The 13,364-nt window shown below is 44.8% G+C and overlaps 1 protein-coding gene across 2 annotated transcripts in view; it reads left to right on the top strand.

The window, feature by feature from the left end:
* Nucleotides 1-413: 413 nt before the first annotated feature.
* The window catches only part of DHX33 (DEAH-box helicase 33), a 29,772-nt gene continuing 16,821 nt past the window's right edge, over nt 414-13,364 (top strand). The window contains exon 1 of one of the 2 annotated variants that reach the window (XM_065573338.1): nt 414-608. Coding sequence is in view for 1 of the 2 variants with exons in the window: in XM_008166167.4 (XP_008164389.3) it covers nt 6,007-6,214 (208 nt within the window). In the remaining variant the exon portion in view is untranslated. Of the gene's footprint in view, nt 609-5,888; nt 6,215-13,364 lie in introns of those variants that run through there. The other variant, XM_008166167.4, reaches the window with a different exon arrangement.

Consider the following 13,364-nt stretch of genomic DNA (forward strand, 5'->3'; position numbering starts at 1 on the left):
ATGCATGTATAGTTCTGAAAAATCTAGCTCTTTTTTTTTTCCAAAGTGGTCAGCAAATTATTCAGAATGCTGTGAAAGATTTTCCCATATAATTTAGATTAGTAGCTCTTAGACTGGGATACTCATAGCTCTGAGATAGTGAGTGAATAAAATAAAATGTCTTGTGACTGCTTGTTACCTTCTTGCATAATCTGTTGATTTGAGGGAAATGGTAGAAAAGAAGACGAGGCTAGAGAAAGTTTAACAGATGCTTGCTGCAAACATGAAAGCTCCCTGATGTGGTATTTTGGTGTTAATAAAAGGTTCCAGTGACAGCCCTGGAGACATGGCAAAAATCCTAAGTTTCCTCACCAACATGCCTCAGCCACACCCTGTAGAGAAGAGGGTTGTTAATGTTGTGTGCTAAATTCAGTCCCTGAACTCTGCAGAGACTGCTAACGAGAGGGCTGCGAGTGATATGGACATCTAGCCAACAAGAACTGGAGTGACAGCAACTCATTTCACATAAGCCACTGAACAGCTATCACAGAATGGACCAGCTAACCTGGATTGGATTTGAACTAGTGACTTGTTTGAGAGGTTTTGTATCCCACTTCTGATCACTGAAGGTATCCATCCATCGTAATCATGAATTTCAAAAATGGAGTGGGAGGTGTGTACTCTGATGTTTTGGTGGGGGCTGATGGTGAGTTGTACACCTCAAATGTCTCAACTGAGTGGCTTTCCGTAGTCTTCCGTCTGCCAGTAACTGCCAGTAAAACTTCATCTCAATATAACAGGAAGCTAGTACAGATGGCAGCGTATCACTAAAAATAAGAGTTTGAGACTTACAAAAATCTCTTGGTCTAGAAAATGGCTTGGCCTGTGTTTTAAATCCTACTTTTATCCTTTTGAGAGGTAAGAATGTATTGGGGTCTAACTTTGGGGGGGGGGGGCAATTTGATTAGATTCATGTTTCAATTTTTTTTATAGAGACTCTTGTTAATCTGCAGGTGGACTGTTAGCAGGCAGGGGTTGGTGCTAAAGGACAATTCTGTAGCTAGGACCAAAATCGGTCTGTAAAAGGGAGGTCTGTTTCTCACTGCTGTAACAAGAAGCATATGCATATATTCATAAGGATCAAGACCCAGGCTCGTCTACTGAAACTACTTGCTACTTTTTGCAGTATATTTATTGTTAATTTGTACTCAAAGTCAAGTTTTAAAGAGCATATTAATAGAAGTGTGGTGCTAGAGGCATCCTCAAAAAATAAGATGAGGGAATGACGTATAGGCTATCCTGAAATACCTCATGATGTAGTTGTCTGCAGATGCTGTCTAGTCTTTATGCCTTGCATCTTCCCATATTTTAATACTTTCAGAAACTTGTACTGTTTGCAATTGAAGCCACTTATGTCGCTGGGGAGCAACACCAGTTCCTTAATCTCCAGACCATAGAATTTTATGCAGCTGACATAGTTTCAGGGCAGTGAGTTCTATCTCCTGTCACCCAGACCCCTGCCTTCGCTTAACATAAAGGGGAGGCAGGCTTGTCAGGCTAAGTACCAGCAAGCTGCAGGCCAGGTTAGTGGCTGACGGGCCTACTGCTCCATTAAAGAAGATGTTGAAGTAAATCTGCTTGGGATATTGAGAGGTGCCTATCATAAAGAAATAGGAAGTATAGGAGGAGACTGCTTGCCTGAGTTATGCGGCTAGAGAGACAGCTGCTGGCTTGTTATAGTATATAATGGCTTTTCATGGCCTGTTGTTTCCTAGCTCTGTTTACTTGTTGCGCTCTTTTCTGGCATTTCCTTTACATTTCTTTAAGCTTTTTTACACCCATGTGAGGGAAGACATAGATTATATGCTGCTCTCCTTCCCAGAATTTGTTCTGGATGGCCGGGGGATTGGGGGGTAAGGAAGCTATGCCCCATCCTACTCTACACTACAAGGCTCCTGGTCCTGGTTTCTTCCAGACACTATTATTCTGGGACTATCTGTTTCTTCCAGCATCTGCCTCTGCTGTTCCCTAGGCCTTTGACTGCTCTGGGACTCCTGGAACAGGGTAGCCTGGCTTCCCAGATTTCCCTCTCTGACCTCAAATGGTCAGTATTCCCCATTATAGTCCTATAATAACTCAGGCATATACTTTAGAGAGAGACAAATCATCTGTTGAACTTAAAATAGGAAGAAGCCACCTTTTTTGTGTCTGTCTTAGGTACTTATATGGCTTTAAACGACTGTTGTTCTTTTAAATTTCACTGAAAGCTGAACTACCTCTACCACTTCCATAAGTTATAGCCACTAATAATAGTGTTGAGAAATTGTAAACAACAGTTTGACAGGACATACAGCCACTTTAAGTGGCAGTAAAATATTGTGGAGGTGGAATGCAGTTATCCAAATATGTAATAACCTTATTTTTGTGGAAAAATGCCAAACGGTCTTTAATGACTATAAGTGAACACTGCTTCCCCAAACACCATCCTATTGGTGAGAGTGCTGTGTGTCAAATTGCTAACGGCACTTTCTACGGCATTCTTCTTTCCTTGGAGATCATTCAAGGAGGGTAGGTGGCTAGGTGATGGGACAGACTGCATGTTCATAAGACATTTTATAGGCCAGCTAAGTGCTTAACAAATGTGTGAAGAATTTTGGTCATAGTCTAAAAACAAAGCTGCTCATCCTCTGAACCGCTTGTCAAAGTTTAAATGAAGAAAAGTATTGTACTTCATAAATTGCATGTATAAAATATTTAACAGTAGCAAGAACCACTGAAGAAAACACTTGCTTAGCCAAATTAGATTCCCAATACGTGGCAGTGATTGTTCCACATCAGAGCCTTTGTATTATACTTTAGTTTGGAAAGCTGTTTCTCAAACTCTCTTAAGCTTCATCTCTTTGAAACCTCAGGCACTCACACTTTATTGAAGTAAATATTCGTTACCCAAATGGTGTAGAAGATGGTGTGGTGGCTACTGATAAGGAACCAGCCATAGTTATTTTCAGGTGTTTCATTTGTGATTCTAAAACGGTAGCTTTGGTTGAGACTCTCCCACCTTCAGATTCCAAAGTCAACATTGTCCCAAACTGAAGTTGGAGTATTTTTCTAAAGCAGCGAGTGAATTTTGTATTCTTTCCGTGCAGCTAGGTAAGCTTATTTGCTGCAGTGTGCTGGGAAGCATGGTAGGAAGCAACGAAGCAAGACACAAGAAGTAATTTTTCTGTTCTACGCCACACTGATTAGGCCTCAACTGGAGTATTGTGTCCAGTTCTGGGTGCCACACTTCAGGAAAGATATAGACAAATTGGAGAGAGTCCACAGAAGAGCAACACAAATGATTCAAGGGCTAGAAAACATGTCCTATGAGGGAAGAGTGAAAAAACTGCGTTTGTTTAGTCTGGAGGAGAGAAGACTTTGGGGGGACATGATAACAAGTACATAAAAGTTTTTTGCAAGGAAGAGAGAGAAAAATTGTTCTCATTAACCTCTCAGGCTAGGCCAAGAAGCAATGGGCTGAAATTGCAGGAAGGGGGGTTTAGGATGGACATTAGGAAAAGCTTCCTACCTACTAGGGTAGTTAAGCACTGGAATAAATTGCCTGTGGAATCTCTGTCACTGGAGATTTTTAAGAGCAGGTTAGACGAACACCTGTCAGGTATTGTCTAAATAATACTTAATCCTGCCTTGCGTGCAGGGGACTGGATTAGAAGATCTCTCGAATTCCCTTCCAGTCCTATGATTCTACGGTGACTGCCCAATACTGGTGAAATAATGGAGAGGGGACAAGTAATTTACCCATATGTTGTGTCATATTTGGGCCTAAAATTCAGAAGCAGGACTCCCGAATTCTTGTGCTTAAGCTGCTGCTTGTACACTTTTAAAAATAAAAATAAACTGCCCATTCCTCCATGCCCCGGGACACTAATCTTTAAGAAAGTACACCTCTACCTCAATAGAACGTGACCTGATATAACACGAATTTGGATATAACGCGGTAAAGCAGTGCTCCGGGGGATCAAAGCAAGTTCAATATAACGCGGTTTCACCTATAACGCGGTAAGATTTTTTGGCTCCTGAGGACAGCGTTATATTGAGGTAGAGGTGTAATTAGTTAATTCCAAGGGGAAGTGAACTGCAGAAGATGATACTGCTAGTATTGAGATATTTAACAGGGTGACCTTATTTCCATTCTCTGTCCTCACTGTTAAATACACTATCTTTTGCCTTCTTCCCTCTCTGGAGAAAGGAGATAGATAATTTCCACATTTCAGTTGGACCTTCCAGCAGAACAGAGAAAAGAAGTGTTAGACCTAGGCCCAGTCTCCCATGAGGACTTCTGGTAGAAATGTTCCCAAAGAATGGTACTGTAGCCACTCAGGTTGAAAAGCGGCAAGTCAAATTTCAGGGCCCTGGCGATGTTCCAGTTGGAAGGAGAAATTGATGGAGTCTGCTATTTTCTTTGCAGTCTTGTTTATTTATAAGGAAAGGTACAAAGCCCTGCTTCTCCAAATGCAGGAGGAACCAGAAACAAAAAGGAGCAGTTTCTTAGCTTACAGCTTGGAGCCTCTTTAGCCAGCACCAGACCCAAAAGCTCTCTCTAGCTTTTTCCATGGTCACACTGTGCTCACAAGCTACTGCTTGGCTTCCTTACTTTTTGCCTGTGCCTCTCTGTTCTGTTCTACCCCAAACAATAGCCAAACAATACTCAGCCAAAAAAACCCCAAAACCTCTTGTGTGGGTTCACAGCCCTTCCTTTGTCGGGGGGGGGGGGGGGGGGAGAGTGGGAGGTTTTGCTGGGTTTTTTTGATTAACTCATCCTGACAGTTACGTTAATCGCAGGGTACATTCATACCCAGTCTCAGAGGTTTGTGATTGTCACCAGTATCTCTCAGCATAACAGTGGGGTAGTGGATGTCTTTAGCAAAAAAGGGCAGAAACAGTATTTAAAAGGGATGTTTTAAGCCTCTTTCTGTGGTAAATGTTTGTGTGTTTAATCCACTTTTCAGTGTATTTTTGAATGTGGTGACCATGGACTGTCAAATGCCCTTGGTGGAGGGACACCAGCAGAAATTCTAGGCTTGGGAGCCATTTGGAACTGCTTGGCGCATTTCTTTCATCTATATATCCCTCTTCTGTTCTTTCTTTTCTAATCCAAGATTTCAGATCCTCTTCATTTTGACTCCTAAACTTAGATCTTTGTCCTCTTTCGACCTACTCCATCCCCTTTCTTTTGTGCTGGAAGGCTCTGACTTCCCCAGTGCCCCTCTCTGTTGTCCCCTTTTCCATCATCCTTTGTATGGTTTAAGGCTTGAGCACACACTCTTCAGTGCTCTGTCTCCATGCACTTTTCCTTCTGGCACTCCTCAGGTGATTGAAGACAAGATGCAGAAAACCATGTGAATATGCCTATGGCAATAGGCCGGGTAAGTGGATGCCTTACTATGGGATATGTTAGAAGCCTTAAAACCATCCCGACACATAGGGTTTTATCAGTATAAAGTTGAGATAGCAAAGGTGGGCTGCACACAGGTGACTCTTTACTTGTGTCTGTGCCCTTTATACACATGTTCTCACACTTTTATTAACAAGTAGCTGGCAGCCTGGGGGGAAAAGGGGGTAGAGTAAGGGGTTGTCCATAAATTACATAACATTTTGGGGGGATTTTTTCAAGACACCCCCGTAACAGTGACACAACCACCATAATTAAGGATCCACCCCCTAATACCTTATGGACGGCCCCTACCCAGCGTGGCCAGGGTAAGGTCCGCAGGCCCGGCCCACCCTGTAGCATGCTAAGGTGGGCCGCAGACCAGCTCCACGTGCGGCTGTGGGGACTACAACTCCCAGCCTGCCCCGCTCTGGGCTAGTGGGACGCAGGCCGCGGGAGCGGGGCAGGCTGGGAGTTGTAGTCCCAGGCGGGGTGTCGCGGAGCCGGGCGGTAATCCCCGTGCGCGGCCGGCCGCGGGAACACGTGGGCGAGGGGCGGGAGCTGATCCCGGCCCGGCCGCGGCCCGCCCGGGGGCGATGCCTCAGGACGGCGAGCTGCCCCCGGCCAAGAGACTGAAGCTGGCGCCCGCTCCCCGCAGAGCCATGCTGCTGGCGCCGCCCGCAGCCAAGCGCCAGCCGCTGGCTCCCAGCGCCGGGGAGACGCAGCGCAGGAGCCTCCCCATCTTCCAGGCGCGGGGGCCGCTGCTCAGCCAGCTCCGGAGCCTGGACAGCGCCATCCTCATCGGTGAGCGCGGGCCGGGAGCGACCTTCCCGGCGGGGCAGGGATGGGGGAGACACCCCCCACCTCGGCCCGGGAGTGCCCCCCGCAGCCCCCCTCGGCCCGGGAGTGCCCCCGTCTCCGCTCCACCATGGAGCCCCCCGCAGCCCCACTCGGCCCGGGGGCTCTGCCTCTTCCGCCTCCGCTGGGCTTTCCCTACCCCCCGCTGTCTCCCAGGGCGCGCTCAGCATCCCATTCCCCTTCGTGCCCCCCTCGCCTGCCAGGGGCTCTCGTGGGCTAAGGAGCCCCATGGAATAGCCCTATTCCCCCACCCCACCCAGACGGGGCAGCCAGTCCTCTTCCTGCCAGGACAGAGAAGTAACTTATTCCTCCTCTGCCCGGGAGTCTGGTCCCCCAGCTATTGCTGAGACATTGGGTTAGCGAAAAGCGATGTGGGCGACTCGGGCTTGGCCCATCGTTTAGCTTGGTATAGCAGAGCAGGACAGTAGTGAGGGCACTAGCCGAGGACTTGAGAGTTCTGGGTTCAATTTCCCAGACTTGCTATGTGACCTTGGGCTAATCACTTATGCTCCGTGCCTCAGTTTCCCCCTCTGTAAAGATGGAGTAAATAGCACTGTCCAGGCTCATGGGAATGCTTCAAGGATAAATACACTGGAGATTGTGAGGTGCTCAGATACGGTGGTGATGGGGGTCATATAAGTACTTTAGATAGATATAATTAAGTATTTGCAAAGTCTATGTGGATTCTTTCTTCAATTCCAAAAGAAACTGCTCTGTCCAAAGAAACATTTTCCTACAGTGTTCATAACCCACTGTGCTGGGAAGTGAAGCTGATTGTGTCACGGGAATGCCCAGAGGCATAGCTCAGTGGTTTGAGCATTGGCTTGCTAAACCCAGGGTTGTGAGCTCAATCCTTGAGGGGACCATTTAGGGATCCGGGGAAAAAACAAACAAAAACCATCAGGGACAGTACTTGGTCCTGCTAGTAAAGGCAGGGGACTGGACTTGATGACCTTCAAGGTCCCTTCCAGTTCTATGAGATAGGTATAGGTATATCTCTGCTAATGTCTCCAGTAGGTATGAAGCCCCATTGTACTGTACAGAGTAAAAGACAGACCTTGTCCCAGAGAGTTTACAGTCTTATTCATTTTTCAAATGGAGAACCACATGAATGTATGACATACAGTGAAAAGCTTTTTCTCAAACTGTTTGAGTGTTAATAATCTAAAGTGCTGTTAGTAATTAGGTACAATGTGCCCTAGTATAGAGTCATAGACTTTAAGGTCAGAAGGGACCATTTTGATCATCTAGTCTGACCTCCTGCATAACGCAGGCCACAGAATCTCACCCACTCACTCCTGTATCAACCCCTAACCTATGTCTGAGCTATTGAAGTCCTCAAATTGTGGTTTAAAGACTTCAAGGTGCAGAGAATCCTCCAGCAAGTGACCCGTGCCACACGCTGCAGAGGAAGGCGAAAAACTCCCAGGGCCTCTGCCAATCTGCCCTGGAGGAAAATTCCTTCCCGACCCCAAATATGGCGATCAGCTAAACCCTGAGCATGTGGGCGAGACTCACCAGCCAGACACCCAGGAAAAAATTATTTGTAGTAACTCAGATGCCACCCCATCTAACATCCCATCACAGACCATTGGACATATTTACCGCTAATAGTCAAAGACCAATTAATTGCCAAAATTAGGCTATCCCATCATACCATCCTCTCCATAAACTTATCAAGCTTAGTCTTTAAGCCAGATATGTCTTTTGCCCCCACTGCTCCCCTTGGAAATCTGTTCCAGAACTTCACTCCTTTGATGGTTAGAAACCTTCTTCTAATTTCAAGTCTAAACTTCCTGGTGGCCAGTTTCCATTTGTTCTTGTGTCCACATTGGTAGTGAGCTTAAATAATTCCTCTCCCTCTATGGTATTTATTCCTCTGATATATTTATAGAGAGCAATCATATCCCCCCTCAGCCTTCTTTTGGTTAGGCTAAACAAGCCAAGCTCTTTGAGTCTCCTTTCATATGACAGATTTTCCATTCCTTGGATCATCCTAGTAGCCCTTCTCTGAACCTGTTCCAGTTTGAATTCATCCTTCTTAAACATGGGAGACCAACTGCACACACTATTCCAGATGAGGTCTCACCAGTGCCTTGTATAACGGTACTAACACTTCCTTATCTCTACTGGAAATACCTTGCCTGATGCATCCCAAGACCGCATTAGCTTTTTTTCAGTAGTTAGATACAAATTGTTTGTTCATACTATATGGTGTCTGACTTTGAGTTGCAAGGTTCTCAGTTAAGACTTGCAGTGACTTAATTGTATGGGGAAAGCCAGGAAGTTTATTGCTGCTTTCTATCCCTCCCTTAATCCCTTTCCTACTACTCAGAGAGTAATTATTATAATGCGGGGTGGCCAATCTGTGGCTCTGCTCTTCAGAAGTTAATATGCGGCTCCTTGTATAGGCACTGACTCTGGGGCTGGAGCTACAGGTGCCAACTTTCCAATGTGCCAGGGGGTTGCTCACTGCTCACTCCCTGGCTCTGCCACAGGCCCTGCCCCCACTCCACCCCTTCCTGCCCCCTCTCCTGAGCCTGCCGTGCCCTCGCTCCTCCCCCTCCCTCCCGGAGCCTCCTGCATGCCATGAAACAGCTGATCGGGAGGTGCGGGGAGGGAGCGGGAGGCGCTGATGCGCGGGGCTGCTGGTGGGTGGGAGGTGGTGGGAGCGTGGTGGTGGTGGGAGGGAAGTTGATTGGGGGCTGCTGATGTATTACTGTGGGTCTTTGGCAATGTACATTGGTAAATTCTGGTTCCTCCTCAGGCTGGCCACCCCTAATGGTTCACAGTCAAGCTGGAAGGGCATATTGGGTGGACAGGGATCTGTCCTAGGTCTGGTTCTATTCAGTATCTTCATAAATGATTTGGATAGTGGCATAGAGATGACACTTACAAAGTTTGCGGGCAATACCAAGCTGGAAAGGGTTGCAAGTGCTTTGGACCACAGGATTAGAATTCAAAATGATGTCGACAAACGGGGGAAATAGTCTAAATAAATAGGAAGAAATTTCAATAAAGAGAAATGCAAAGTACTACACTTAGGAATAATCAACTGCACAAATACATAATGGGAAATGACTGCCTGGGAAGCAATACTGCAGAAAAAGGATGTGGGAGCAATAGTGGATCACAAACTAAATATGAATCAACAATGTAATACTGTTGCCAAAAAAAAAAAAAAAAAAAGCAAACTTCATTCTGGGATGTATTAGCAGGAATGTTGATGAGAAGCAGTTCTTCTCTACTCTGCACTGATAAGGCCTCAACTGGAGTAGTGTGTCCAGTTCTGGGCACCATACTTAGGGAAAGATACAGACAAACTGGAGAAAGTCCAGAGGGGAGCAACAAAAATTATTAAAGGTCTAGAAAACATGACTTATGAGGAAAGATTGAAAAAATTGGGTTTGTTTAGTCTGGGGAAGAGAAGACTGAGAGGGGACCTGATAAGCCTTTAAGTATGTAAAGGGTTGTTATATAGAGAAGGGTAATTAATTGTTCTCCTTAACCACTGAGGACTGGACAAGAAGTGATAGGTTTAAATTGCATCCAGGTAGATCTTTAATTAAACATTAGGAAAAACTTTGTAACTGTAAAGGTAGTTAAACACTGGAACAAATTACCTAGGGAAGTTGTGGAATCTGTCATTGGAGGTTTTTAAGAACGGGTTAAACAAACGACTGTCAGGATGGTAGATAATACTTAATCCTACCTCAGTGCAGAGAACTGACCTAGGTGGCCTCATGAGGTTCCTTCCAGACCTGCATTTCTATGATCCTATAGTTCCTTCCTTCTCTCCCCCGGCCAAAAAAAATCCAAAACCGGAAAAACCCTCTGTTCCCTAGGTAAAAACACCTTCTTAGTTGAATTTTCAGAAGTGTTCACTAATGATTCCTCTGTTTTTATGAGCCCAGCTTGAGACACCTTATGTGTGACTTTTAGGAGCTGAAGAATTGCAGATCCCGTTGACTCCAGCTGGAAACGTAGGGGCTCAGCATTTGTTAAAATTAGGCATGAAGTGCCTCAAATTTCACACATGCAATCAGCGAACACTTCAAAAAAATGTTGACCACAATAATTTTCTAGTCAAGGAATGCATAGTACTTTTCTCATTTCCCTTTTATAGTTGTTTGGTTTGCATTATCACGTGCTAAATATGTCCTACAATATGCCACTTGAAGGTTCTGCAGCTGAAGAGTGCAGTAAATAGTTCCTCCCTCTGCCCCAGTCTGCAGCTGGGCGGCTTACATTTGGTTTTCTGCTTCCCATCTGTCTAGGAATCACAATTGTATCACACAATAATGTTACTTCTGAACTTCTTACCATTCTTCTGATTCCTTCTTCCTTTCCTCTGCTCCCACATTGCCCTCACCCTGCTGACTTCTGAGCCCTGTTGCATGTGTCAAAGTGTAACCATGAAAAAGAAAATAGAAGACGTACCTCTGCGGAAATGTGGTTTTAGTGCAAAATACACATGATGCGAGCCCCTCAATATGTGCATTTCTATTCACTGCTCTTCATGAAGAATTATGTTGTATAGGAGTTTTCTCTGACAGCGGGGCATCATATTCTTTATGGCCACTAATTACATAGTTAGTGGATGTGGGCTTTTCATGTCAACTAGCCTTCATAAGGATAGTAATACTGCTGGCAGTAGCATGGCTGAACAAAAAAGATCTAATGGTGACTTGACTGAAGTGACACCATCCTCCTCCGTGAGTATCTTGGGAAAGGGGCAGGAGGTGGAAATCATTAGTTAGCTGGAAGCTCTTTGGGGCAAGGACCATCTCTGTTCAGTGGGTGTTTGTACAGTGCCTAGCACAGCAGGGTCCTGGACAAAGACTGGGGCTCCTAGATGCTACTGCAATACAAATAATAATCAGAATGTCCTACTTATGTCAGGGGCAAGTAGTAAATATTTGAAAATGTGTTTTTAAAAATCTGTTTTGGTGGTTCTGTCATCTTAGATAGATGTCCTTGCAAAATCATCACAAAAATGTACACAGCATAGACACAATCTACTCTCCTGTCTCACCAGATGATACAAGCTCATACATAGTCCGTCATTTTATTAATAGACAATTATATGCACAGATTCTGTTATCTCAAATGGAGTTTCCCAAACACTTCCATCCAAACACACTAGTTTAGATAAAACAGTAAAACAAGTTTATTAACTACAGAAGGCTAAATGTCAGAATTGGTTACAAGAAAAAAAAAGTAAAAGTAAAACACAACTAATGCCTAATTTAATAAGTTAAGTGAATTCAAAACAAAGGTCTCTCTCACCACGGTCTTATTGGCTGAATTCCTTTCAATCAGGATCTCTCCCCAAGTCCAGTGTTTCTTTCTTTGTTCTTGAGGTGATGTGGATAGATAGAGAGAAAGGAAGAGAGAATATGGGACATCTAGTCTACTTTCTTGTAGTTTCTTCTCTGCTTTGTGAGTCATCTCCAGCTAAGATTCAGGAGACAGGGTTTCTTTCCATCCACACAGACTTTCTAAGATGTTTGTGTCAAGATGTAGATTTTTTTTCCCCACGCCCTCTTTCATGCCAAAGAATGACCACTTAACCAGGTGATGGCCTATGTGAACTTGTTGACACCTGGCTGAGGTGTTGGCTAGTCCTTTGTCTCTGGAGAACTCGTTTGTGGACTGCTCTCCAGGTGTTGAATCTCTCTTAGGCTTTATCTACACTACACAGCTTTTAGCGATACAGCCGTGTCGCTAAAAGTCGGGCAGTGTAAACGCTGTTTGTCGGCACTTTTGCCGACAAAATACTTCCACCCCCTACGAGTGGCGTTTACGTTGTGGACAGGAGAGCGCTCCTGCTGACAATGAGCCGTTTACACTGCCACTTGCTGCTGCAAAACTTTTGTCTTTCGGGGTGGAGGGGAGGCTTTTTTAAGCACCTGCGAACTACAATTGGCAGTGTAGGCAAAGCCCCAGTAACATCGTACATTAGAATCTTGTATCTTTACATACAATGTTGCCACACACATTTTATCAGGATAATAATGATCAGTAAATTATGAGTTTTCAAATGATACCTCACAAGGCATACTTTTATATGAAATTTATCATAGTCTTGTAAAAGGGGTGAACATAGGGGTACAGCACAAGCTAGCACTGTGTACTGGTCACAACCATACCAGACTCAACAGCGGACAAGACCTAATAGGCGAGGAGGTTGCAGAGCTGGGGGTGTCTCTTCCAGTTTGTTCCACTACCTAAAGAAGGGATATATTTGGCTCAGGATCTGGTGTATTGGAAGCTACTTGGTTCTAGTGAAAGGTGTCTTGTTCTCTACTGTGAGTGTTTTACAAGAGTCAAGAAGAATACAGCCCCCGACCCCCTTTCCATGCACCTCTAACATGTTCAGAGACCTTTGTGAGGAGGAATCCCTGTTGTTGGCCACGAGAAAGCTGAAGCGCTACAAATTGCCTATTATTCTTTTTTGAATTTAAAAGTATTTTTCTCCCACTAAAGGTACTAAAAACAGACTCATAAGAACCAGTAAAATTGAAGGGGAATGAAATTGGCATTAATGTCAGTTTTCTGCTCTTTGTTGCTCTTGAGACTTGAAATAGTTCCAAATTCATGTTCTCTGAAGAGTTGTGCCTGGTTCCAACTTGTATCTGTCCCAAGCAATGAAAGGATTTTGTCGTCAGTGCTGTAATAGGTCCAAGCAGATCCAGTAACTCAGTGCTAGTACAAAGCCCTATTTTTATCACTGTCCTATGTTACTGGTCCATAAGACTGATAGTGCCCTATGTAGTAAGCGATGGTTGCCACTTTCATTACAGCTGACTGTGTAGTGGCAGAATTGGGAGCATGGGTGGGATAACGGGATGGCGTTTTTTGGGTAGCCCTCTGTGTGGTGCTGAAAGAACAGCTCCAGTCTGTGTGTCTGTTTCTCAGCCCAGTGTTCTTGTTTGCTAAAGATGAATTGCAAGCCAAACAAAAATCCATCTACGTCAGAAGTACTTGCCCAGCAATGATTAAGTGGGGGCATAACCCAATGGAGAGGAATCATTTGGTGTGGTAGGTGGACATATACCTAGAAATAGGGGGATAAAATTAAGACAGGCAATTT

The sequence above is a fragment of the Chrysemys picta genome, chromosome 19 (genome assembly GCF_011386835.1).
Source record: "Chrysemys picta bellii isolate R12L10 chromosome 19, ASM1138683v2, whole genome shotgun sequence".
Taxonomy (NCBI): domain Eukaryota; kingdom Metazoa; phylum Chordata; order Testudines; family Emydidae; genus Chrysemys; species Chrysemys picta.